At 34.2% G+C, this 27933-nt stretch overlaps 1 protein-coding gene across 3 annotated transcripts; it reads left to right on the forward strand.

Moving 5' to 3' along the window:
• The first annotated feature begins 6 nt into the window (after window positions 1-6).
• Window positions 7-27933, forward strand: Gpalpp1 (GPALPP motifs containing 1). 3 transcript variants are annotated; one of them, XM_027928987.3, is made up of 9 exons: window positions 7-191; window positions 8694-8826; window positions 9745-9840; window positions 13592-13697; window positions 15592-15723; window positions 16408-16572; window positions 18956-19054; window positions 23760-23975; window positions 24592-27933. In XM_027928987.3, the coding sequence occupies exons 1-8, from the start codon at window positions 104-106 to the stop codon at window positions 23973-23975; spliced, it is 1035 nt and encodes a 344-aa protein (XP_027784788.1). In that variant the 5' UTR covers window positions 7-103; the 3' UTR covers window positions 24592-27933. The 3 variants fall into 3 exon arrangements, with proteins under 3 accessions (XP_027784788.1, XP_027784787.1, XP_071467589.1); XM_027928986.2 differs by lacking the exon at window positions 24592-27933 and having other exon boundaries at window positions 23760-24101; XM_071611488.1 differs by lacking the exons at window positions 18956-19054; window positions 23760-23975; window positions 24592-27933 and adding an exon at window positions 17441-18936.

The raw sequence follows: 27933 nt of genomic DNA on the forward strand, positions 1-27933 counted from the left end.
GCCGGAAGACTTCCAGCAGCCGCGGAGCGTCCGGGGCTGCGTTTGGGGTAGATTTGAACCGCACTGATAGGGGTTGACGGGTGATCAGTGTCCGCCGTCGCGGATGGCCAGGGACCTGATAGGGCCGGCGCTGCCGCCTGGTTTCAAGGCCCGCGGGACAGCAGAGGACGAGGAGCGGGACCCGAGCCCGGGTAAGCGGCTGCAAGTCCCCTGCCCGCCAGGCCCATCGCTCCCTCTCTGGTCCGGTCCTGCTGTCTGAGAAAAGGTCTGGGGCACACGAAGGCGGAGGAGTGGGGAATGGGTGCGGGCCGCCGCGAGCTTACTCTCCTTCCCAAGTCCTACCAATGGGGAGAAGGCTCCTCAGAAACCGAGCTTTGGTCCGAACGACGATACATTCCCACTAGGTGCTCCATGTCCGCAACGCTGTGCTAATTGATGAGTACACGTTCAGTCGTTCAATTCCTCCTCGCTACTGTGTAAGGAAAGAACTTCCTGTGTTACAAGTGGGGACACCGACAAGTGAGGCCAAGAGATGCCCAGATCACTCAGCTCATCAGTAGTGGAGCCCACATTAGAACGAAGCTGCTCCCCTAGCTTCTTCCCAGTAGTGCTTTCTAACGTTCAAGACCTGGCAGAAGATCTGATACCCTCTAGCCCCAGACCTGCCTGCTTAGCTCTCATTTTGTCATTCCATTGACGCACACAGCTCAGTACTCACACTAGTCCGAGTTTCTGCACGCTTCCTCAACTCTGTGCTTTCTTCGGGCCTCAGGTTGAACTTACTAGACCTCTCTGACAACCTCCTATCTGTCTTCAAGGCCCAATTTAAGTGTTACTTCAGCGAAATCTTTCCCAACTCTCCCAAGCATTTATCCTCAGGGATTTTCCTTGTTGAAGGTTGAAGAAAAAATGTAGGTAAATTCCACTGGGTGAATGTTCTGCAATTTATTTATCCATTTTAATATTGATGGACTTTGAGTGGTTTCCATTTTTTGCCTGAACAAAAAGTTGTGTACTGTGCATTGTAATACATGTCTTATGGAAGATTCTTCCAGCTTCAAAGTACCAAACTTCTCATCATGTATGAGAATTCTAGTTATCTTGTGTTCTCCGTAATACTTAGTTTTCTGTCTTTTTAATCTGATGTTTTTTAGCTAGAATCTCGTGGTTGTTTTAATTGACAATCTTTTCTTGGGAGTGGGGGTTGTTGGTTGACCGTTTGGACATGTGTACAAGTCATTTGCTCATTTTTCCATTGAGATTTATAGAGTTCTTTATATAGTCTAGATATGTCACTTTTCGGATATATGCATTAGAGTGGATAGAAATAGCCCCTCTGATTCTATAGTTTTATTTTAACTCTCTCATCGGTATGTTTTGATGAACAGAAATTTTTAGCATTCTGATTTGTAATTTTTTCTATATTCTATTCAAGAAATCTTTGCCTATTCTAAGGTTATAAAGCTATTCTATGTGTTCTTCTAAAAGCATTGTTGTTTCAGCTCCCATGTTTACTTTAACAATCCATTTGTAATTGATATTTGCTTGTAGTATAAAGTAGGGATGAAGTATTTTCCTCCTCTGGGTCTTCAGTTGGCCTGGCCCATATTGAACTAACTATTCCTTCTCTGCTGTACTACAATGTCATCACCTTCCTTAGGGTGACCAATATATGTGAATCTAAGTTGTTATTTTTTTCTTTCATATTCTAACAAAATATATGTAATCTGAGGTATATCATATTAACCATTTTTAAGTACTCAGTGGCATTAGGTACATTTACATTGTTGTGTAACCATCACCATCATTCATCTCTAGAACTTTTTTATTTTGCAATACTGAAACTGTATCATTAAACAAAATTCCCCATTCCTCCCTCCCCCAATCCATGGTAATCATCATTCTACTTTCTTTTTTGCTTTTATGAAATTGACTGTCATAAGTATCTCATAAGTGGAACCAAACAGTAGTATTTGTTACTATTGTTATTGTTGTTTTGTAACTGTCTTATTTCACTTACCAAAACGACTTCATGTTTCATCCATTTACCACACAACAGAATTTCCTTCAAGTGGAGATTCTTGAACCCAGTATGATATCTGCCCTGTGTTCCTCATGCTCAGGCTAACTAAGAAAAAAAAATCACTGATGAGGGAGACCAGTTCAGAGGAGGAAGGAGATCATAGATCTGTGATGGAATGAGTAAACATCATTCAAATATATATTCTGGAAATTGACTGCTTGAAAATGTCCCCTGAAATCATGTCATGTTAAAAACAGTGAGGTGCTTACGTTTTCTTAAAACCAATCCACATGCTTCAGATGTTCCTCTGCAAACCTAAGTGAAGCTTTGGCCATTGTGACACTAACTTTAGTTCCTGATCTATAGTGACTTTTACCTCCATTAATTGAAGCTGCATTTATAGTCACACTCTGGACCCTATCCTACCTCCAGAAACTTAAATTCAGATCTCATTCTCAGCAGAAACGCTTATTAACCCATCATCCTCACTCAGTTACTCCTATCCCATTTGTCTTTTATCTATTTTTTTTTTTTTTTACCTCATTGAGCTGTCCAGTCTCTATGTGTCTAGATTCTCTCTTCAATTATTTTTGTCCCTGATCTACCTAGACTCTAGGGCCCATCCACTTTTGCTGGTGCTTTCCATTTCCTTATTTCATCAAGTATTCTGTTAAACCCATCCAGCAGAAAAGAAACCTAGCCCTGGATCACTACAAAGATTTATCTCAGTAAGCCTATGTCTAGGCTGCCAAATGCTGCTAAGAGAAATCTCAGACTTCCATAGAATAATGATACTAAAAATTATAGTCTCTTCCCTGTTTCCTTAATTCTGCCCAGAAATCCTCACAGGTTTCACTTAGGTTTCTTCCCCACATTAGCATCCCTGGCACGCACTCACGTGTGTGTGTGTGTGTGTGTGTGTGTGTGTGTGTGTGTTTCTGATGATTGACCCAAGGCCTTGCACATGCTGAGCAAGGATTCTACCACTGAGCCACTGTGGCTTTTTAATACCTTCTTTTTCTTTCTTAAACTTTGTATCTCTCTTTGTACTTCAAAGTGGATGCCATCATAATAGAACTTCCCAGAAGTTGGTTACAATAACTAAAAATGTTCTTGAATTTATTTTTGTCTTCCTTTCATAACAGTGGAAGAGGGTCTTGTGCCCTTCCAAAACAAAGTCTACATTTTACTCTGGATTCCTTCTTTTTTCTCAGGGCTTCACACCCTTAACATTTAACCACATGTTCAAATCTTTCCCATCTTTTAAGAAAATTCTACTTCATACCTCCCACTAGCTGCTCTTCTCTTACTGTCTCTGGATCCTCCATTTTATCCTAACCCACTGCATCCTGGCTCCTGCTTTTGCCAGGCCACTGAGACTGCCCTCACCAATTTCTCTGTGGAAATAAATATCATTTTATTGCTGAATTCAAGGCTTCTTTTCATTCCTGATCTTGCTTGACCTCATAGTAGCATGTAACCCCACTGATCCTTCCTTCTCTCCCCTCTTGGTCTCAGCCATCCCAAACACTTTTCAGTTCTCTGTGAGCTGGGCTTCTTTGCTTTTACTCGTTAGCAGATACATTTCCTTCTGATCAAATGACTTTTTTTTTCAATCCTCACCCGCTTTACCTAGCTAACTCTCTTATATTTTAGGCTCCAGTCAACCATCACTTTTTCTAGGAAACGTTCTCTGGACATTTCTACCTATGGCCTGTGAAAGACTAGGTTGGGTGCTCCTTCCATAGCTTAATCGTGTTATGGGGTAAGCGTTTTTCATGTAAAGGACCGGATAATAAATATTTTAGGCTTTGCAGATTAACATATATATAACAAGAGAAAACAATTTTTTTTTTCAGTACTGAGGATTGAATGCAGGGGTACTTTCCCACTAACCTATATTCCCAACCCTTTATGTGTTTTATTTTGCTAAGTTGCCAGGCTGGTCTCAGACTTGGAATCTTCTTGTGTCGATCTCCCAAGTAGGTGCGATTATAGGCATGTGCCACTGTACCCAACTCAAATGTCTGCAAATTTTTGTTGCAATTCAAAACATAACATGATGGAGTATATGTTTTTTTTTTTTTTTTTTTTTTTTTTTTTTTTTTTTTACAAGTCTACTAATGAGAAGAATGGCATTACCTTGGGGGGGGGGGGTATAACATTTCATTTAATTGGGATTCAGGGTTGATGTCCCCAAACATCAAAATCAATTGCAAAACAAAGCAATTGCAGATATTCATCTGTTAATGTTAATGCTGACTGTAATGAGATTTTATATATTATACTGAGTCCAGTTTTGTATGCATAATTCTGTGTGATGGATGTTGCAAGGAAAATATAATGAAACCTAAGCATGACCCCTGTTCTCATGGAACTTGTAATGATGTAAAATTACCATTGCAGAGGGAGAGCTTCTTTTTTTGGTGATACTGGGGATTGAACCCAGGGCTTTGCACATACGAGGCAAGCCCTCTACCAACTGAGCTGTATCCCCAGCCTGAAGAGGAGCTTCTTAATCATAAGAGTCACAGATTTAGGAAAGATATGAAAAAGTTCATTACATGTGCCTAAGATCATTTTTGAGATAAATTATATAGTTCAGAAGACAGAAACTTATAAAAAAAAAAATAAAGCCAGGAATGTCCTTAATTTTATTAGGAAGTCAATAATGTAGATTCATTTGCACTTTCAATATTCTTTTTCTTACCTTCTCTTAGTATTCTGTTATTTCCTTATATAATACTTATTTCTCTTGATTCAGCTCAAATAGAAATTAATGATTTGGTGCATGTTTGTAATCCCAGAAACTCGGGGAGAGGCTAAGGCAGGAGGATCACATGTTTGAGGCCAGCTTCAGCAACTTAGCAAGACTCTGTCTCAAAATATAAAATAAAAAGGGCTGGGGATGTAGTTCTGTGGTAGAGCAGCCCTGGGTTCAATCTCTATTGCCAACAGAATAAAATAGATATTGATGATTTTATGTACTAAATGTCACTTATTTGCATCATCATTTTAAAAGATAAGGACATGTGTTCTTGGTTGAGTTTTATCTTTATCTGCTTATTCTGGGTGTTTGTTTGTTTGTTTGTTTTGAGACAGGTCTTGCTAAATTGCTTAGGGCCTTGCTAAATTGCTGAGGCTGGCTTCAAACTTGCAATCTTCCTGCCTCAGCCTCCCAAGTCACTAGGATTATTCTTCTTTTTAAATTTATATCCTACTTTTAAAACTCGAGGCAAATTTATCTGTTAGTTATAATACCAAGGACAGCACATATTTAGACCATATTAAGCTCTTTAATCACTTGAATCGTATAAAAGAATAATAAAATTTCTTTTTTGATACAAACCAATCTAAAACTCTCCAGTAGTGTCCACTTGATAGTTACATTGATAGCACCCACATATAAGAAAAGGAAGAAATAAAAGAGAAAAAAATCCCTCTTTAATATTTAAAACCAAGAACAGGATGAAAAGAACTATTCACTATGAGAGCAAAACACAGTTCCCTAATCTCCTAGCAGGACAAATTATTCATCGAGGTCAGAGGTCAGATATAATCACATTTATAGTTGGGGGACATTTGCATACTGAGGCATTAAGTATTCTTCAATAAATCCGTGAACAGAAGACATAGGTATGAATGTGATTCTTAAGTTTTAATGTTTTCCTCTTTTTGCTGCTTTACTGTAAGGCAATGCAATAGTGGAAGTTTAACATTTATTTTCTAAAACTCTTTCCTTTAAAGATACAAATACTGAAAATACATCAAATTTTTTAATACTTAATTTTGAATTTTTAAGTCGACTTATTGAGTATAAGCACTTGTTCTATATGTCTTCAAAGTTTTTGCTTTAACCTCTAAAAAAAGGTTTTTTTCATTTCAAATCATAAGTGTTCTGGGTGAGAGGAATCACTCATCTGCCTGTGACCTTTTAGGAAAGCTGTTTTGTTGAAGTGCTGTACCTATACTTATCCTAAATTTGAGTGGACTATGCTTTACTGTATATAAATGATGAATTCAGTTTCTGAAGTTAAACTTTTTATTTGCAATTTCAAAAAATAAAATCACTTGTTCTATAGTAATACTCCAGAACAGATAGGGAAAAAAATTTTAGAAGTAGGTCAGTGATCCCAAAACTAGCCTTAATTTCTCCCCTGAGGTTTACACTAGTATGCTCAAGTACTGCCTGTGAAAAACAAACCTTGACTCTTCCCACTAAACCTCTTCTCTTAGTCTAGAAGTCTCCCGACATGAGAGAATACCATTTCCATCCAGTTATAAGACTCATACTCTTGTTTGATTTTTTCCCCTTCACTTCTCACATCTACATGATTAGCAGATCCTCTTTGTTCTTCCTCCAAAGTATGTTGCAGATAAAACCATTTCTTAACTTTCTAATATATATTTCCTAGTCTTAATATCTCATCTATTGTCTAAAAGCAGTTTTTTAAAAAAAATTTCAGTTAATTCAGGTCTCTTCTGACTGAAAACCTCCTTATAACTGCCTGTTGTAATTAAAATCCAAACTCCTTTTCATAGCCTATACTCACATTTATTAAGCACTTATTACTCCAGATACTTTGCATGTATTAACTGATGTTGTCTTCACAACTATCATGGGAAGTTGAAACTATTGCTAACCTCATTTTTACAAAGCAGGACTGTAACACAGGAAGGTTAAGTAACTTCTCCAAGTCACACAGCTAATAAGTGACTGGGCTGTAATTCAGGGTCAGTGAATCTGACTCCAAAGCACAGAATCTTGCCCCTTTATGCCATCCAGCTTCATCTTGTCATTTTACTTTGCTTTAGCCATGCTGGCCTTTTTGTTCCTTGAGTGTATAAAGCCTGTTCTCTCCATAGGATTCCCCCCGCCCCCACAGACTCTTTTATCTAAAATGCTGATTTATTGATTTACATATACTAGGGATTAAACCCAAGGGTGTTTTACCACTGAGCTGCATACCCAGTTCTTTTATTTATTTATTTTTATTTTGAGACAGAGTATCACTTAGTTGCTGAAGCTGGCCTCAAACTTGCATTCTTCCTGCCTTAGCCTCCTGAGTCATTGGAATTATAGGCATACACATTGTATGTGGCTAGAATCTTATTCTTTTAGATCATTGCATGACCAGTCAGCTCATCATTTAATTTCATCTAAAGGCCTTCTCAGGGAGGTGTTCCTGACTACTTAGAAACCTCTCACATGGCAGGTGTGGTGGCAAATACCTGTAATCTCAGCTACTCAGGAGGCTAGGGCAGGAGGATCAAAATTCAAGGCTAGTCTGGGCAACTTGGCAAGAACCTATCTCAAAAATAAAATTTTAAAAAATTACTCTCCCACATATTTTCCTATTTTGTAGCAGCACTTCAACTATCTGGATTGATCTTCTTTCTTTTTATGTTTGCTTCTTTGGAAGTATTTGTTCAATAAATATTTGTTGGATGGGTGGTTGGATGTTGACTCTGTTGAATATTGGTCAGTTTAGTAGTCAAGGAAGCATAAGACTCATCCTCTTGTTTGAATAGGCTCTGAAATCACGCTGGTGTGTCATATCCCAGCTCCACTGTTTAGTTGTGTGAAGTTGGGCAAGTTACGTATAATCTTTTTGTGCCTCAGTTCTTCATCTGTAAAATAGAAATAAGAATAATACCTCCCTAGTAAAATTGTTGTCAGAATTAAATAAGTTAATGAATATAGACCTCTTTAAACAGTACCCAGAACATAAGAACTCAAGACATGTTATTTGTCATTTAATGACTGTCATACTCAGAATGCTGTTTGGAAATTTATATTTTCAGGCCTTCTTTCAGGCCAATTGAATCATAATCTCTGAGAAAGGGGCTCAGGTTTGTTTGTTTGTTTGTTTGGTTTTGGTTTTTTTGGTTTTTGGGGGGGTTTTTTTTGGTAATGTTTTGACTAGTCTGATAAACATCCAGTTTGGGGAATTAGTACAGTATACTTTTGGCATCACCACTGAGGATTAGCATGGACAGTTGTGTCTATGTAATATCATGCATTGACACCAGGCAGTAATTTTTAATTTTGCTGAGCAAAGTGCTCTAGCAAGTTGTCCTCAAAAACCCTCACCCTCTTCCCAGCATCTCTACCACAGTGTAGCCTCATTCTTTTTCCTTTTTCTACGATCAAGCAGTAAAAATGACAGTGACTAATTTTGTTTGTGCTTAAAAAAATCAGATTGAAAAGAAAACTGAGAAATATTGTGATGCCAGTAAAGATATTTTTTAAAGTTGTAGCTGTTAGAAATCAGAATGAATCATTTTTTATTTTCAATACATATGGTATGGAATGGCAAGTTTATTGGTTGGTTAGCTCCATGACATAAATGTTGCTTACCATATGCTGTTGATAAAAAAACATAATCAGAAGCCGTATTGGTAATATCAGAGAAATATGTTATTTGTTATAAGTTTGGGTATTAAAGATTTTGTGACTTTCATAAAAGAAGTGGTATAAGATCTGATTTCAGCCTTCCTGGAGTTTTTGTCTTTCTGACAAACACAGGAGAGATTTAGATTCAAGTCCATAATAAATGATAGGCAGCCAGTGCTGTGAATTTCAGAAAAGAAAGTGAAAAATATCAGCTAGGAGGCCTCAGTTAAATAGTCAAGGCTAGTTATGATACACACAACAAATCTTCTTTAGTTGCAGGACCAGCTCTGCCCCCTAATTATAAAAGCAGTAGTTCAGATTCATCAGACAGTGATGAGGACAGTAGTTCTTTGTCTGAAGAAGGAAATCAAGAATCTGAAGAAGATGACACTGGTCCAACTGCAAGGTAAGTCACTTAAATTTAACAAACCAAGTTGCAGACCTAGCGTAAGTTGACTGGAACTGATAGCTAGTAAAGGGATATTTATATAGTGCAGGAAGAAATGATTTTATATGGCATTCCATCATAAACTAAACCTTTTACAAAGAAGTTTATTCCAGTAGTGTATAGGCTGTGGAGATATTTAAAATTTCAATAAAATTCTTATAAAAGAATTTTTTCTTAAAGTATATTGAAGTGACTAAATATACTAAATAAACCACAGAATTTCTTTTATTTAAAATTGTATATACAATAGATATTTGTTTAAATAAATCAATGATTTTCTTCTAATCTACCCTCATTCACCCTGGATCCATGTAAATAAGAAGTTGTATCTTTGTTATTGGGTAACAAGGTATTTTGATGCATTTAAAAAATTATGAGACAGGGCTGGGATTGTGGCTCAGTGGTGGAGCACTTGCCTAGCATGTGTGAGGCACTGAGTTCGATTCTCAGCACCACATAAAAAATAAATAAAGGCATTGTGTCCATCTATAACTAATAAAAATATTTTTTAAAAAAATTATGAGACAAAAAGACCTTTAAGTGAGACTAAAAGCCAAACTCATATGCTTTTCACTAAGAAACATTTAGTGAAATCTTCTTCCATTTAGTGGAATCTTTAATACTACAGAAAATATAGAATACTGATATAGTACCTCTTTAAAATATGACCAATCTCTATTTTAAGCCAAAAAATAAATTCCAGGAAAAGATTAATTAAGAACTACTATATTGTCCATTTTTTATTATTTGGCAAGATTAATTTATTGATTTAGTGTTTACACAATTAGTTAAACTTAATACTTCCTTTAAAAATTAAAATTTTTCTTTATGAGAAATTTTTGACATATGCATTAAGATCTACTACTGTGTTTTCAGGAAACAGAGGAGAAATCAGGACGAAGATGATGATGATGGGTTTTTTGGACCAGCCCTTCCTCCTGGATTTAAAAAGCAGGATGATTCTCCTCCCAGGTAATAATGTGTAATATTTCGGGCTAGTCTCTTTTAATATTTCACTGTCTGTTAATTGATTAAAGAGTTTTCTGAAATTATTTTTAACATATATTTTCATAACATTTGAAATGGGTCATTAATAGGAAAAAATAATTATTTCCGATAATAAACAAATATTCACATGTTTTTGACACTTATATGAATTATTAAAAAAAGTCCACATCTCTTATTTGATAGTCACAAAAGTGTTTGGTGATAGACTGGATGGAATATTATCCCTTTTCCTGATTAAACAAATACAGTGGCACCCATAATAAGTGGTAGACCATGGGCTTGGATCCTGATGTTCTGACTTGTTATTCAATTATTTTCTTAAATATTTATTGATAGAAAAACAAACCCCTGTATGTCAAATTAGACAATTTCTCTGAACATCAAATTTGTCTTATGTAAAATAGAACAATGACATACACCTTTCGAGATGTTACAATGGTTGAGATTTCCTACTCTCATGCATACAACATGTTTTTGTCTGTGAGTGTGTCTTACATGGTGACTAGCCCAGAGTAAGTATATAGTAAACATTGATTCCTGTTGTCTTCTCAGAACTGCAAAATTTTAAAGTATTGAACATAAAATTATATACTAAATTGTATATAATTCATACCATAGATACCAGTTTGCAAGGCCAAGCAGAAAAGATAACCAGAGTTTATAATCACCATGTAGCAAGTCCTCCTTCCATGTACTCTATTTCTTTTAGATATGACAAGGATAGGCAAATACCACCTTTTTTTTTTTTTTTTTAGTCCCAAAGCTAAGAATGACTTTCACATTTTTTAAAATGGATATATTTTTTAATATCTTTATTTTGTTTATTTATCTTTATGTGGTGCTGAGGATGGAACCCAGTGCCTCACATGTGCGAGGCAAGAGCTCTGCCACTGAACCACAATCCCAGCCCCAGACTTTCACATTTTTTAATTACAAAAAAAGTTTCCTGTGGCCCTCCAACTTTAGAATTTACTGCCTAGCCAGGCATGGTGGCACATGCTTGTAATCCCAGTAGCTTGGAAGGCTAAGGCAGGAGGATCACAATTTCAAAGCCATCCTCAGCAACTTAGTGAGGTCCTAAGCAACTTAGCAAGACCCTGTCTCAAAATAAAACATAAAACAGCTGGGGATATGGCTCAGTGGTTAAGTACCCTGAGTTCAATCCCTGATACCAAAAAATAAAATAAATAAATAAAATTTACTGCTTGGCCCTTCAGAGAAAATTTGCTGCCTCCTGAAATAAAGCATTTTTTAAAAACAAAAGCACATTATACATGGATCATCTCTAATCTGAAAACCTGAAATTCAGAATGCTCCAAAATCTGAAACTTTTTGAGCATTGACATTACACCACAAGTCTGATGGTTCAGTGTATACTTTGTTTCATACACAAATCATTTAAAATATTGATATTGATATAACTATCAGGCTATGTATGAGTTGGATTTAAAACATAAATGAATTTCATTTTTAGACTTGGGTTCCATCCCCAAGATATATCTATATCTATATATGCAGATATTCCAAAATCTGAAAAAAATAAAGCCACATCATAAACAAAACAACATAAAATATTTCAAAATCTGAAATTTGAAACACTTCTGGTCCAAAGCATTTTGGCTAAGGATTCAACCTATACTTAGATCTATAGCAGTTTCTTTCTTGAGAATTACATTTGGCAATAATAAAATCTGTGTGTAAATAAATAGCGAGTAGCATAAATTAGAGTAAAAAAACTCATACACAACCATAGCATGCCATGGTTATATTTACTATATTTTAGGATTTTATAGACTACTACTTTTATTTCAACAAACCGCCTGAGGCCAGAAAATTGAACTATAATTGCAGGCATAGCTTTACTAAAAATTATACTCAGAAAAACCCATGCTGTACTTCCTTCTAGCTTATAAATCATAACTAATTGGATCCAGCAGTGCCAAACTTCCACGTCTTTCATCTGCAAAATTGTTATGTTTAAAAAGGTTTCATGAACCAAGACAGGAGGTTATTAAATGGTCAAATTCAGAACCCAGACTTTCTGGCTCTCGATACTGTTTCTTCCTTGCCAAGAAGTCTGTCTGTGAGACTCTAATTGAGCACAGTGCAACCTGGGGGATTTAGCTTGGGACTTCGGTGCCATCTGTGTCAGTTACATTGGCACAGCAACAACTATGGTAAAAACATTGGTACAAAAGCAAGGGTGAAGAAACTGGTAAGTATTAACAGGAGAAAAGATTATTTTTTCCATACATAAAATCAGGCCTGATGGGAGGGGAGGGGAGGGGAAGGGGGGATAAGAAGGGTAGCAGAATAGAATAGACATTATGATTGCTGTATGTATATGGGTGACTTTATGATCAGTGTGATTCTGCAATCTGTACAATCAGAAAAATGAGAAATTATACCCCATTGATTCAAATGTATGAATTGCCAAGATCATTGTAATGTCATGTGTAGCTAATAAAAAAAAATAAAAATAAAAATAAATGCTAATATAGGAGAAAGAGAATGATGGCTTTTCCCTCTCAAGAATAAATCCAAGTAATAATAATCATAAATATTAGTATTTATGGTGCCAAATAGAGAAAGAGGGAAAAAAAACAGAAAAAAATCAGTCTCAGAATTCAAGAAATTCTCTTTTTTAACTAATGTCAAAATGTTCCCTCAGAATGTGACACTGGGGCAGCTCAAAAGAAAATTACCTTTGGCATCAAATAGGCCAGGGCTTAAACTCCAGCTCAACTACTTACTGGATGTGTTGACCTTAGGTGTTAATTTTGCCCTAAGTGAAATGACTAGAAAGCAGGGCTTATACTGATGAGAGTTGTTTTAAGGAAACAGGTACACTGGTTGAAATGTGCTTACAGCACTTTTTCCTTCTACGGATCACAATGAACTACTTGTATTCTACATTTACACATTTTTACTGGATTATTAGGATGTTGTATAGATTTTTATATTGCCTTGGCTTTTCCCCCCCCCCCCCCCAGATACTAGGAATTGAACCAAAGGTTGCTTTTTCAGTGAGCTATAGCCCCAGACCTTTCTTAATTTTGAGATAGTTGCTAATTTATCAAGGACCCTGCCAAGTTGCTGGGGTCCTCACTAAATTGCTGAGACCCGCATCAAACCTATGATCCTCCTGCCTCAGCCTCAGCTGAGATTACAGGCATCATGCACAGCTTATTGCCTTGGCATGCATATCATGAGTTACTGACATCTGTTGTATGCACATGCTATATTTGTCTTTAGGAAAACTGAGTTTCTACTTTAATAGTTCTGGGTATGATTATAATATCCTTATGCTATTTTCCCATGGAAAGTGAATATCACAACTGAAAGAAAACCAAGGCACTAAATAAAAAATACTTTCATAAGTTTCAATACATCTAAGGCCTTTTTAAGAAAAATTATCATTTTATTTAGTATAGTTTTTTTTTAGGAGATAGGCACACACTAGTGTCACAAAGATTGAGAATTATTGGTTTATTATCTAATTGACTAACAAATAGAAATTTTAAAATGCCAAAAATAAGTTTTTTAAGACACCTAGTAGAAAAAATATTAAGGTAACACTGGTGAAAGTAATATGGTGAATAAGTTTTTTATTTCCAAGATTTGTTAGTATCTGGTTTTATTATTTTTGTGAGCTTTTATTCTGAAAACTACTTTAAAGTTAAGGAGAATGATAAATGTGTATTTTATTTTTCAGGCCTATAATAGGTCCTGCATTGCCACCTGGTTTCATTAAATCTGCACAGAAAAGTGACAAAGGCAGAGATGATCCAGGACAAATATCATCGCATTTTAACTCTGAGGTTTGAAAAGTTTCCATTTAAAGGAAAAGATGTAACAAAGTCAGAACTTTAGGGGTAACTATGATCATTTGACTCAGATGTAATATAAGACTCAGTTATATTCAGATTAATTTAAAATTGTAACATATGTACGTATTACCAAAAGCTGTTCACAAACCTGAAATTCTGTTAAGAAAAACAGCAAGACTGACTTTGAAGGGGATTTTAAAGTATTAGAAAAATAGAATATGATGAAAGTTTAAGGAATCATTGTGATTTGACCTGAAGGAAAGAAAACAGGAGGATTTTAATATAGTCTTTATCTTAAAATTAACTCTCTCATTTTCAGTTCTGGTACATGTATAACAAAGACACTGGTAGTTAAGTAATTTCTTATGAAAAGAAGTCAAATGATTTTGGAGTAAAGTATGAAGGCTGTTTAGCTCCTTGAAAATAGCTGAAATTTATACAGCACTCTCATTGTTAGTGTATTTTACCCATACATGGGTATCTAATCTTTATCTTCTCCACAACTGCATAAAATGAACTTTTTCCATTACCTTACAGATGTCTAAGACCAAAGAAATTGGGTAATTTACCTAAGTTTACATGATTTTTGCTTATCGAAGCCATGTCTTAAACCCAGTTCATATGACTTTAAATCACATCTTCAGTCTCTTATGCTTCAGTACCTTCTTACAAATGAATTCAGGTCATCAAGAGACTCCAGTTCATCTCCACTGAGAATTTACCACTAAGGTTACTCAAAGTAAATACAGCCCAATGGTTAAGATCATGAACTTCAAGGTTACTTATTATTTCTACAAGTGTTTCTACAGCACTTGTCGTGTGTCAGGCATATAGTTACAAAAATGAATATGTCAACAAATTATGTTGTTCCTGCCTTCAGAGGACATCCAGAATCCAACCACATCTTTATCCACCATGGTCCAAGTGACCGCACATTTCATCTATTTGATTGGTTAGTGGGGAAAATGAAAGCAATATAAATGATCTCCTGATCTCACTAGTTTAAAACCTAAGAGGCAGAAACTGTCTGTCAGAGCTGAAGAAAAAGCATGTTGTTGTTACTCATTTTAATAAATCTCCTAGAAGAGAGACTGGAGTTGTAGCTCAGTGATAAATTACTTGCCTCGCATGAGTGAGGCCCTGAGTTTGATCCTCGGCACCACATAAAAATAGATAAACAAACTAAAGGTTAGATTCTTAAAAAAAAAAAAAAAAAAAAAAAATCTCCTGGAGGAAAAAGACAACCTGTAAGCCCTAGCATGGACAGCATCTAACACAGACTCATACATGGAGGCCATTTGTCAAGATGACTTAATAAGAATAGGTTGAATTCAATTACCATAATATTATTTTATCTTTGAAATGAGTAAGGTACTTTTAGAACTGAATTAATTCATTTGGGTCAGAATTTTGTAAATTATTGCATACTATTTCTTTTTCATGAAGACTGATATAGCTCCCAAGAATGCCCTGCTTACATACATCTTATTCCAAGGAACTTTTTATATACGGTGAATAAAATTAGCTCCAAATGTGTCATCTCTGACCTAGTAGTAATAAGAATCAGAATACTTGTTGAAAAGAAGTCCAAGGCCACTTCTATATCTATCAGGTAGAGCTTCAATAGTTTAATGAGATCTACTGTGGACTGAGGAGGAGAGATGGAACAGTCCACGTGCCATGGATTTATCATCTCTGTACAGTGTATTTGAGGAAGGCAAGGAAAAGGTCCTTATTGTTTAGTAATAGGCCAGCAGTGCATTGCTTGCTTTTTTGTTTTATTATCTTTGGGCAATCCATTTCAGTCAAATTTAAGTAATTTAAAATTATTTCCAGTAACTTGTAGCTCTGCTATTGCATTAAAGGTAACATTTTATTTCCAAAGGAAACAGATAGCAGTGAGGATGAGAATATTGTTGGACCAATGCCTGCAAAAGGACCAGTTAACTATAGTGTAACAACAGAGTTTGAAAAAAGGGCCCAGAGAATGAAAGAAAAACTAACCAAAGGAGATGATGTAAGTTTTAAAGGTACTTTAATAAACTAAATAGAGGGCTGGGGATATAGCTCAGTTGGTAGAGTGATTGTCTCGAATGCACAAGGCCCTGGGTTCAATCCCCAGCACCACACAAATAAATAAACAAACTAACTATCTAAATAGATTAAAAATCTAAATATTTGAAATAAACATCAATATGTGTGTGTGTGTGTGTGTGTGTGTGTGTGTATACGCACATGCCCACACTATATAATCCAGAAACAGTAAAGGAAAAGACTGGAAATTTTTTTCTACTAAAAATATTCTGTATGGGGCTGGGGTTGTGGCTCAGTAGTAGAGTGCTTGCCTTGAATGTATGAGGCCCTGGGTTCAATTCTCAGCACCACATATAAATAAAAATAAATAAATAAAGGTCCATCAACAACTCAAATGAATAAAATAAATAAAATTTTTAAAAATATATTCTGTATGGCAAGAGATAGTCAACAGAATAACAAATTGGATGAAAATATTTGTTACATGCATGGCAAATGTATATGACAAAAACATTGAACCTTTCTATTAAAGTCTATTCAGTAAATTTAAAACTTCAGTTGAGAAAAAACATTTGTTTATGCAGTATTTTTATACACACACACACACACACACAAACTCACACACTTCTCATGCTTCTTTTTCCTTAACTTTTTATTTCTCATAAAGGATTCACCTAAACCAATAACGAGAGAGTCATGGATGACTGAACTTCCTCCAGAAATGAAAGACTTTGGTTTAGGGCCAAGGACCTTTAAGAGAAGAGCTGATGACAAATCCGGAGATCGATCAATCTGGACAGATACTCCAGCTGATAGGGAAAGGAAAGCTAAGGTAAGAGGTTTTGTTTATGTGTTTCTGTTCATGGTGGCTCAATTTTGAAAAGCTATAAGGCAAAATTATTTAAAGGTACTACTTTTTGAAATTATGATTCCAAAGGGAAAATATTTCTTCCCTGAGGAGAAGTTATGAAGAAGGAAAGTCATACTGGTTATTATTTTCTGATAAACTGCCTCATTTAAATCCCAAGAAAACCCTGAGACATAGGTTTATTGACTTCATGCTATAGAATAGGGAGAAACTAACTCTGTAACACCAGGTTATCACAGAGCTAGAAAGTGATGAGCAAAAAGTCCATTTTAGATGTTTTTAACTCCACATTCCCTTGTATTTATACAGCACACTAATTACATGAAAATATATCTTTTAAACTCTATTGAAAAAACAACACTTATATATTTTTAGCAAATTACATAATACCTCAAGAATCTCTCTCAAAATAACATCTCCAGTGCACAAGCTTCATGTGACTGTCAAGATAAGCAAGAAACACCTTCATTTATATGTAAATAAATCACCAAGACAAATTATAAAACATCTGTACACAAGATACATTATTATTTTCCCAGGTTCTCTTCTTAAGGCTTTTTGTTTATTTTTAAATAGTCCATTATGTGTTAGTCATTGAACCAGTGTCCCCAACACTACTCTACTCCTTGAATTTATTTCATCTAAAGGCTTTCCCTATATAAGTCTTAAATGCTTGAGTAATTGTCACTTTATGATTATAGCTTCATCGGTTTTTATATTAACAGTTCCATATTTAATTCATCCTGCTAATTCTGTTTGTCCTATTCTCCAAAAAGACAATTAATTCCCTTGCTTACATGAATCTTTTATTTTTGTCTATATTTATTTATAGGTTTGGGTCCTATTTCTTATATGTAAGTGGATGACTGACCTACAACTAGCTATGAGGAATCATCCTCAGAGGAAAATATCACAGAAAAATGACACCAATGGAAACCAGGCAGTACAGTTGAATTGAAATGATTTTAATTCCTATGACTGAGTTTTTTAGACCTGGTTGTTCCTTTCTGTGCTGAAATATTTTGTTCAGTGTTTACAGTGGACATATAAGGAATTATGAATACCCCTTAAAATTTAGTATATAGTATCACTGTATACTATATCTTAACTATATCAGATCCCAAAACTGTTTATTTTCTGGTATCTTTGCTTCTATGTAAAGTTCATGAATAATTTTTGTCACAAATCTTGACCATATTTCCTTCTTGATAGATTCTCTCCAATCACTTCATATTGCTTTTTATATTTGATTTCACAATGTACATACATCTCCATAACTCTAATGCTCTTGTGTTCCACTTAGCCAACATGGCCTAAAAGAATAAGATTGTTCTTTAGAAAGAAATGAAAAAGTTGTGTATAAGTTAATTGACATCTATTATATCTTCAGGTTCCAGTCTTGAGATCTAACAGTTCCTTAATATTCATCTCCATTTTAACATAACATCATTTCTCTCAATACTTATAAGTAAGAACCTCTGCTTTCTGAAGAAAATTTTATGAGAAAATAAGAAACATGCTATTTCTATGTTCCTAATGTACTTTATTTTAAATGTTGTTTTAATTCATTATTAAGGAAAAATTATAATGAGGGCCTCCTTGATTTTTCTAAGCAAATAACATAAAAATATACTTTGAGAACAATGGTTTTCACTTATTTTTATGTGTGCCTTCCTTATTCATGATTGGGAGTATATTCTATAGAAAATCATAGTGACATGTTTTCTTAGTTTGTTGAAAGTCTACCTAAATACCCCATTTATGCATGTATGCTATGATAAATGGAATTTTTGTTTTGTTCCAAATTTCATTTGTCCGCTGTTGTTATATTTTGTATATTGACCTTGTGTTATACAACTTTGCTATATTTGCTTGTTAGTTCCAAGAGGTTTTCTGGTAGATTTGTTGGGGATGGGGGGTTGTGTATACTCTCTGTAAATAAAGATAGTTTTTTTATTAATATGTATACCTTTTTATTTTTACTATTTTTGAAAACAAAATGGAGAGTTTGTTTTTAAGCCTATTTATATTCCATCATTATTAGTTAAAACTCATCCTGAGTTTGATAAATACATGAGTTCTTGCAGTTATTGTTTAGATACGGTTTTGCATTTGTTGCTTTTGAGGTTTTTTTGGCTTTGTTTGTTTGTTTTCTTATTTTCAGGAAAATCATAGAACACTAACAGATCCCTTATTATGTATATAAATACTGCTGAATGAAAGGAATTCAAGAAGCCTGGCTGAGTTCAGTTTCTTGTTACTTAATCTAAATAAAAAGAATATATTTCTTTGTCATTATATCTTAATGATATGTCTCAATAGTGTGTTATCTGTTTGCATTCCTCAGGAAACACAAGAAGCAAGAAAGTCATCTAGTAAGAAGGATGAGGAATATGTATTGTCAGGAAGAGATAAGAGGTTGGCTGAGCAGGTATCCTCATACAATGTAAGTAATAAAATTAAATATATAATCTTTTATCTTTCAATTCTCTTCTCATTTTTTTGTTTCTTTTATGATTGCCTCTTTGCCTCATTTTCTACACATCAATCCTGAAAAATACTTGACTTCTATATATGTATATTTATACAAAATCTTTCTATGCATTCTATGAAATATTTTTAATTTTTATTTTACCTAAGGTATGTATCAGAAAATTAATTACTAGAGTTAGGTAGCACTTGATCAGCAAGCAAGAGTTCTACTAAGGCATAGACATTCTCAGTTCATAAATCTAAATTATAAGCATACTTGGAGTATTTTATGGAAAAACTTAAATATCAGAGAAAAATGTTTCCTAAGTAAAATTCAATGTACATTTCTCTGCTAAGATCTTATTCACTTGGCATACATCATTTTTTGTTGCTCTCTTTTCTCTTAAAAACTAGAGAGTATTCTATTTCAAATAATAAATATAAATTACAGAAACCATTGTTCTCTGAAAGGTCTACAAGTATTTAGGAAAATGATCTTCTGTTCCCTGCATTTTAGTGTGAAGCTCTATCAAAATTGATTTATTGGACATATATTGACCAGTATCACAAACAATGAAGCATAAATGAAATATTTTTGGAAACAGACCAAAACTTAACCCATTATGAAACATTTATTAAAACTGATAATGCAAAAGTCAAGTCTCCACCAAACTGAAAGAACAACTATCATTCAGAACATGTTCTCTGACCACAAGGAATTTAAGTTAAAATTCATAATAATTTAAATACCATATAACTGGAAATTAGAAAAATTCAAAATTCAAATTTTGCAGCAAAGTGGAAATGATAATGAGAAGTTAGAAAATTCCTAGACCTGAATAACAGAAATGCAACATATCAAAATGTGTAGGATGCAATATGAAGTGGTGCTTAGAGCCAAATTTATAGCATAATGGTTATGTTAGAAAAGAACACTTTCTCCAAAGTGACATTTCTTATTATAAAATTACACTCCCACTTACCCTATGACACCCCAGTTTCACTCTTGGGTTCCCCTCCACACAAAGAGTAGAACATGCTATATTTATACTGACCTAAAAAGACTTATGCAAGAATATTCATAGAAGCTTATTTATAATAGCTGAATACTACAAATAACCCAGGTATCCATTAATAAGAGAAAGAAAAACCAAACCGTAGTATAAATGAAACCCTACTCAGCAATGAAAAGTAACAAATTATAAATAAATGCAGCCATGTGGATGAATCAAACTCATTGTGCTTAGTGAAAGAAGCCTGGAGCAAGTATATACTATTTATATGAAAATTTATAATATAGCTAAATCAATTTATGGTGGAAGAAAATCATATTAGTAGTATTGGAGTAGGGTTGTGAGATTTGTCTAGGAAGCAGCATACAGAGCTTTCTGGAGTGTTCGGAAAGTTCTAGATCTTGATTGGATTATAAAGCTTAGTGGATATGTGCTTAATATTTGGGTACTTCATTGCCCAAACATGTAAATTTATCTTTAAAGAAAGTTTTTAGGGGAGTATGTAATGAGGTCTGTAGGTTACCTAAAAATGCATCCAATGCTAAAATTTTGGTTACTTATTATGAAATTTACTCTTTAAAATATTAATGTCATCTCTTAACACTAAATCATTCTTTAACCCCAAATCTCAGCATTTGGTAAATTGAGGACTCTTTAAAATATTACCACGAAGACAATAAAAATCAATCAATTAGAAATTAAGAATAAGCTTTTAAAAGCTGTTTAAACTATTCCATTCAAAATAAATCACTTTAAATACTATAAATTATTAGAAAACAAACCATTTTTGTTTAATGATTAAATGTGATGATTCAGCAGATTGGTCATTTAGCAAATTGATTTCTATATGAATTGGCTTTCAACTCATTATTTTCATTGAAACAACTACTTCTGGGTGTTTTTATAAACTTTTTTATAGTTTAGCACTAGTTTGGTCCTATGTATCACGTGTACAGATTATACTAAACCAGACCACCAGTAGCACTCCTGCAACAACTAATATGAAGATTCATTTCTTTTATCATCATAAATTTGAGCACTTGGATTATTTACATTGATTATAATACTCCACTAGTTCAATGTATTCCCATATCTATCGATGTTTAACTAACATAGGAAATCAGTGCATTGAAACCTGCTGTCTTTGTTTCTTTATTTTTATTTGCTTTTTGTTAACTTTTATACAAAAGTTTTTCTCATTAATATAAATCATTTTTCTCAGTAATAGCTTTAGATAAAGTAATAGGGCCTTTCCCATTCTGTTCTTTCTCACATCAGCATGCATTTGCTTCAGACTTTGCATTTGCTTTGAACTTTGTTTCCTCCAGTTCTTTTCCAAGTCTTCAGACCTTCCCCTTCCAACTGTAATTATTAACCTGTTGGCCCCCCCCTCATTTTATTACCTTATAAAGGAGTTATTTTCTCATTAGCAGAGAAAGACATGGATTCAAGAACAGGAAGGAAAAACATCAAGTTTTTATAGTCAGCTTTTTTACATTTAGACGAACATCATTATACTTACATTACACATATGGTTTCATATCCTAAAATTAACTCTTTTCCACTTCTCCTTTGGGTTGGCATCCTCTCTTACATTGATACCAGGAATGATCTACACCAGAGAGTCTACATCCAGTGAATCACCTGTCTCAGAATATGGGTGGTAAAGCACACATTTCTGCCCCCAGTTAGCAGTTTTGATTCACTGAATCTAAAATGGGACTCAGGAATCCGTATATCTTTTTAGCCAGTCAGGGATGGAAACCAATAGTCTTCAAATATTTTTGTTAGGTGTCCCCTAAAAGAAATTTGAAAACCTGTATATTTTTACTTGACATCTGAAATATTTAATTATAAGTTTTTATAGTTACCAAAGATGTAGTTTATAGCATATTAACTTACTATTAAATTTTTCAAATAGAATCTTAAATGCCATAGCAATTCCATATCTAGTATAATCCATTAAAAGATATCTGTGAACAAGCTCTTCCTTAACAATTTTATTTCTCCTTTTTTTTATGTTCAGTTTCACTTCTCTTCTGCTACAGAATTCCACGTCCTAGTAGAATTACTTCTGCACTTGAAACTCATATTTTACAACTATTTTGGTAAATCATGTTTCTCTGCAACAAAAATATGCACATAAATTGAAATTGAAAAGATTTTAAATTTCCTGTGTCTAACTTTAAATGTTAACATTAAATGTGTTAACATTAATGTTAATTTCTAAATTAAGTTGTAATTTCAGTTGATAAAACCATGTAAATGACTAGGCATAGAAACACACCTATAATCACAGCTACTTGGAAGGCTGAGGCACAAAGAGTGCAAGTTTGAGGCCAGCCTGAACAATTTAGCAGGACCCTGTCTCAAAATAAAAGATAGAAAAGGACTGGAGGTATAACTCAATGGAAGAGCACTTGCCTAGCATGTGCAAGGGCCTGGGTTTAATTCTCAGTACTGTTTAAAAAAAAAAAAAGTCTAAATACATTATTCATTTTGATAAATAGTAAACATAAAAAGTAAAATGTAGCCATGATACACGCCCGTAATCCCAGCAACTCAGGAGGCTGAGACAGGAGGATCACAAATTTTGAGGCCAGCCTCAGCAATTTAGCAAGGTCCTAAGCAACTTAGCAAGACCCTGTCTCAAAATAAAAAATTAAAAGGGCTGGGAATGTAGCCCAATGATAAAGCACCTTGAATTCAATCTCTAGTACCAAAAAAAAAAAAAAAAAGTAAAATTTAATTGTAATTTAATCTCTTTAATGAAAGACTGTTTTTCCTGTTAGATCCTGGTCTTTGGATGAGTGTTACTTATTACTAGAATAAGGTTTTAGTCTCAATTGTGTTCTTTTGTTTGTTTGATTAATAGTTAAGAAACCCAGGTTTATAAAAAGAAGAAAATGGAAATGGAACATATTTTGTTACAGTGATATATTCAATTCTTGTATCAACTTATGTGTTCTTAAACCTCATATTGACCTATTAATAAAATTACTGATGATCTCTCAACTATCAACTCATTAAGACTTTTTTTTTCATATTGGTCCCATAAATTTGTCCTTTCATTTTTTCTTTACATATCTATACATCAGGAATAATAACATTCAGTTTTTTGAGATAGTAAAGATTAGAGTAAATGCAGTAAATCCAACACAGCATTTATTGACTGATTCTACATACCTGACACTATATTAAATCCTTTATATTCATCAGATCATTTAACTCCTACCTCACCCTAATATTTACAAATTATTACCTTGACTGCTGCCATCTTACAGTTGAGAATATGAGGCTTCACTTACTTGCTAAAGGTTACCATTGCTGAAAACAGCAGCACTGTCCTTGCAATTCTAATTTTTCTAATTTGAAATTTAGTTCTTAACTGTTTCTCCATGCTGTATGTATTGATTGCCTTTTTTTTTCTTAGCAAAATTTAATGATTTTCTTTTAGCCTCCTTTAGTTTTGTTGAAAATAAAGAATTAGAAAGCATTTGATATGTATTATCTTCACAGATGTGATCTTGGATTTGGAAAAACCTGTCGGAGTTTGTAAAAAACCCTCCTTAATGTGTGCTGTTGCTGTCTATTTTGTTTCATGATCATATTCTGTCAATAATTTACACAAGCTAGGTTTTGATCACTGCTCTCCTGTTTCCCCAGGAGTCAAAAAGATCAGAATCTCTTATGGACATTCATCATAAAAAATTAAAAAATAAGGCTGTTGATAAAAATAAGCCCCAAGAGAGAATACCATTTGACCGTGATAAGGATCTCAAGGTTAATCGGTTTGATGAAGCTCAGAAAAAAGCCCTAATAAAGAAATCTAGAGAACTAAACACCAGATTTTCACATGGCAAAGGCAATATGTTTTTATAAGTAAGTATTTTTCAGAAAAATGTATTTTCATACTGGAGAATTTGAACTTTTCTGAATACTCTGTTTTCTATAATAATTATGTGCCAAGATCTATTTCCTTTTATAATAAAGTAGATTATAAGCCTACATTATTTTATACATAAATTGTGATTTTTGAAAAGTCAGCTTTGTGGGATAAAAAGTGTGGTCTACTAAAAAATAGCCTTGCCCTCATAATAACCTAACCAGGCATTACTATCAAAAATACTAAAGTAAAAGTTCCATTTATGAGAAATGGCAAAGGAAAGTCTGTTTTGAAGCTTGAGTATTCAATGCTTTATTAAAGAATGAAAAAAGGGAGATTTGCTGGTAGTTTTTATGTAAAACAAGATCATAGTTAGAAAATATTCATTGCTTTGGAAGGGCCTCTGTAAGTTTAATTCAGACCATTTTACCATTCAGCCCAACCTGGGAAAGGTTTGAAATGGTAATTAAGAAGTTGAAAAAGACCTAAGATTGCTTCTTAAAATCTTTATGATATTTACTTTTATGAAACTTACATCAATAGTCAAACGTAATTTTAATATAAAGTTAGAAATGTTTTCCAACTTACCAAATTCTCTTATTCTTACCTCAGGGGGATTTCCCTGTGCAATGAAGAAAAGTTGAAGAATACTCTTTTATCTGTCTCTTCACCTTTAGACCTTGGTCTTGGGCTTCTTAAGATTAGAGATTACTTTAACCTCAAAAAAATCATACAAGTTTACCTTCTTTTGTGTCCTTGAGGTCATGTGGAATCATGAAATCAGTGTTTCTTATGTAGAATAGAATATTCTGTGTGCCTCTGGCTTCCAAGGAATCATGGGCTTTTCTTCACAATTAATTATTTTCCCCTACTCCCCGCAACCTGCTTTTACCACTCCTCAATTTTTGTGATGTGATACAAGTTCCCTCTAAGATCTGCTCAGGACTGTTTGTTGAAAATTTACCACAGCCTGGACCTTCTTGACAAATATATTTGCCCTGTCCTGGAGTGAATGTGTCAGGTACTTGGCAGTAAGTTCATGAATTTGGAATTGGTTGGTTTTCCCTCCAAATGCAGCTAGTGAATACACAGTTACTAGAAAATAGAAAGGGTATGGATTTTGTCCCTTTTGTTACCAGTTTGCTTGTTCTGGCACTCAGGGTTTTTATCCGTTGTTTGGAGTTTTTGGCTTGTTTGTTTTTAAGCCAGAAAGTGAGTATTCTAGGTTATCTTGTGTACTAAGGAAAATATATTTTGATTTTTAAGTTTTTATAACAAATATTTCTGAGGGTGGTAATGCTGACAACTGTTTATCAGTGTGAAGTCTGTAAAACTCTTCTCCATGATCTCACCAAAGAGTGTCTTGGAACTTTGCTTTGGGATGATCTTATTTTTCCCATTAATATATTTAACAGTTTGTGGTAAATTTATTGGAACTGGATCTTTTATATCAATCATGTATAACTTTTATTTAAAAACCAAACTAATAATCACAGTACAAAAATGAAAAATCTATGATCATAACCCACTATATTGGGAAGATTATAAGTTTGTAATGCTTTATACACTGCCTCTTAAGACAATAAACAGAAACTTCTAAATAGTTAAATGGAGCCTAAATGCAAATTCTAGTTCTGCTACTCCTGTGTGATGAAGCGCAGGGGGTTTTGGTTTTTTGTTGTTTTTTTTTTTTTGGCAGGGGTATCAGGCATTGAACTCAGGCACTTGACCAGGAGCCACATCCCCAGCCCTATTTTGTATTTTTACAAAAGGGTCTCACTGAATTGCTCAGCACCTTGCTTTTGCTGAGGCTGGCTTTGAACTCATGATCCTCCAGTCTCAGCCTCCCCAGCCACTGGGATTACAGGCGTGCACCACTGCACCCAGCTGAAGCACAGGTTTTAAAGATAAGGATTCTGATTCCCAGTTCATGTAAGCTTTATGAAAATCGAGTCAACTGTTAAAGTAGCAGTACATGGGCTAGGGTTATAGATCAGTTGGTAGAACATTTGCCTAGCAACTATGAGGCACCGGGTTCCATCCTCAGCACCGCATAAAAATAAAATAAAAGTATTATATTCATCTATTATAAAAATATTTTTTAAAAGTAGCAGTACATGATATTTTTTATAATATCAATGTAAACAGTGTCTTACTAAAGGGACATTACATTAAAAAGTTAAATTTTTCTCCTAAGTAAATTGAAAAGGCTTCTCATTATAAGCAGAATTGGACAGATCTACCTTTTGACTAAAAGCATTCTTTTCAGTGGCTAGTCTTTTCTGAACACAAAACTTCATACAAGAGTGTCTATTTCATTCATTTAATTCTATTTTTTTTTCGATGGGGGGGGAAGGTTTTCTCTTTCTACATCCTCACATATTTTTGTGAAATTTGGTATTTCTTAAAGTAAAAATGTCATCTTTGGATACTCAACTGAGAAGGATAGGGTTGTTTCTGTGTTATGATGTTTGCTTTCTCCCCTAAACTTCAGAGTGTCTGTGACTTTCACCTAAGGGACAGAACCTCTCCTTTCTAAATACTTGCAGTAGGTACTACCACACTGGCACCCCTGGAGCTAATGCTCTTTCCTGTCACCCTGAGGATAATTTTAACAAAACGTGAAGCCACTTCCAAAGATTTTGTTTTGTTTTGGTTTGGTTTGGTTGTTTGTTTATTAGTTCTAATCAGTTATATATGACAGTAGAAAGCTCTTCTATTCATTGAACACAAATGGAGCAGAATTTGTTTTGTTTTGTTTTTTGCCCCAATACAACATTGACCATTAAAGAACAAAGTAGTTATGTGCACGGAATGGAAAGATGTACTTCATTTCATCCCCTCCCCTCTTCCTAAGCTGCAAACTGCCTGTTTGAATCAAGTCTTCTATCCAACTGCTGACATTTTCAAATTAGTTTTAAATTCCCTACATTTCTTGGTCAAGTTTTATAGGCCTCTTACCCCTTTTGAAGAAGAAGAAAAGAGCAACACTGACATTTAGGTTCAGTGTGTCTAAAATTATGTGATTTTATCCAGCTCTCTAAGTTGTCATCTCAGATAGATGTAGATGCTTCAAATAGTAACCACATACCTGGTAAGTAACTGGTGGGGTTATTGGGTTTCACAGGTGGGACAAAAGGGATGGGGAAACAAAAAGTGAAAGATGATGCCTATACCCATTACACTTTTTGTATAGGGCAAAACACAGTAAATTAGGTCCTGCTCTGAAAGCCAAAGTCTTACTAATAATTTTTAATTTTATTTAGATGTAGCAACACTGGACATTTAATGATTCTTTGAATTAATGATTTTTTAGAAATGAAGTTGAGATTTACATAGTACTAAGGCTTGCATGCTCCATAATTAGTTAACAGTGGTTACATACATTCTTAATTCCAAAACATTATCCTAAATGTAGAATCATGAGGAATAGCTTTTTAAACTAGTTACAAGAGGTTCTTATCACTTTTGTTTTCACTTTTTCCATGATAATGTAATTATTATTTTAAAAAGGTCTCCATTGAGAAACCTAAGAGGAAGAATAAATGTGGAGGGAAGTGGCTAGAGATAGTGCCCATGTAACAACAGCAAAGTATTCTATTTCAGAATATTAGTTTATTTTATTTTGGCTTTTGATGCCATCATGAGATTTAAGTCTGCAGGCACACAAACTAATGCTGTTGTAGAAGAGGTATATTTTTTTGCAGCCTAGAATATTGTTTAATAGGGACTGAGGAGGTAGCTCAGTAGTAAAGCACATGCTTAGCACATGTGAAGCCTTGGGCTTAATCCCCAATGCCCCCCCCCACCCCCCAAAAAAAAAAGTTTATGACTATGAGATGTATAGGATTAAAAAGCTGTTCACTGCCCCTTCTAGTCTTTTCATTTTAAGCATGTCAATTAAAAGACTGTTTTTAGAAAAAAAAAGAATTCCTGAAGTGTAATTTTTTTGTA

Source organism: Marmota flaviventris, chromosome 4, assembly GCF_047511675.1.
Source record: "Marmota flaviventris isolate mMarFla1 chromosome 4, mMarFla1.hap1, whole genome shotgun sequence".
Taxonomy (NCBI): Eukaryota; Metazoa; Chordata; class Mammalia; order Rodentia; family Sciuridae; genus Marmota; species Marmota flaviventris.

Coding starts and splice junctions, on each gene's coding strand:
- Gpalpp1 (XM_027928987.3), top strand. CDS start 104: ATGGCCAGGGACCTGATAGGGCCGGCGCTGCCGCCTGGTTTCAAGGCC. Junction 15,724..16,407: donor AACTAACCAAAGGAGATGAT/GTAAGTTTTAAA, acceptor TTTCTCATAAAG/GATTCACCTAAACCAATAAC. Junction 16,573..18,955: donor ATAGGGAAAGGAAAGCTAAG/GTAAGAGGTTTT, acceptor TGCATTCCTCAG/GAAACACAAGAAGCAAGAAA.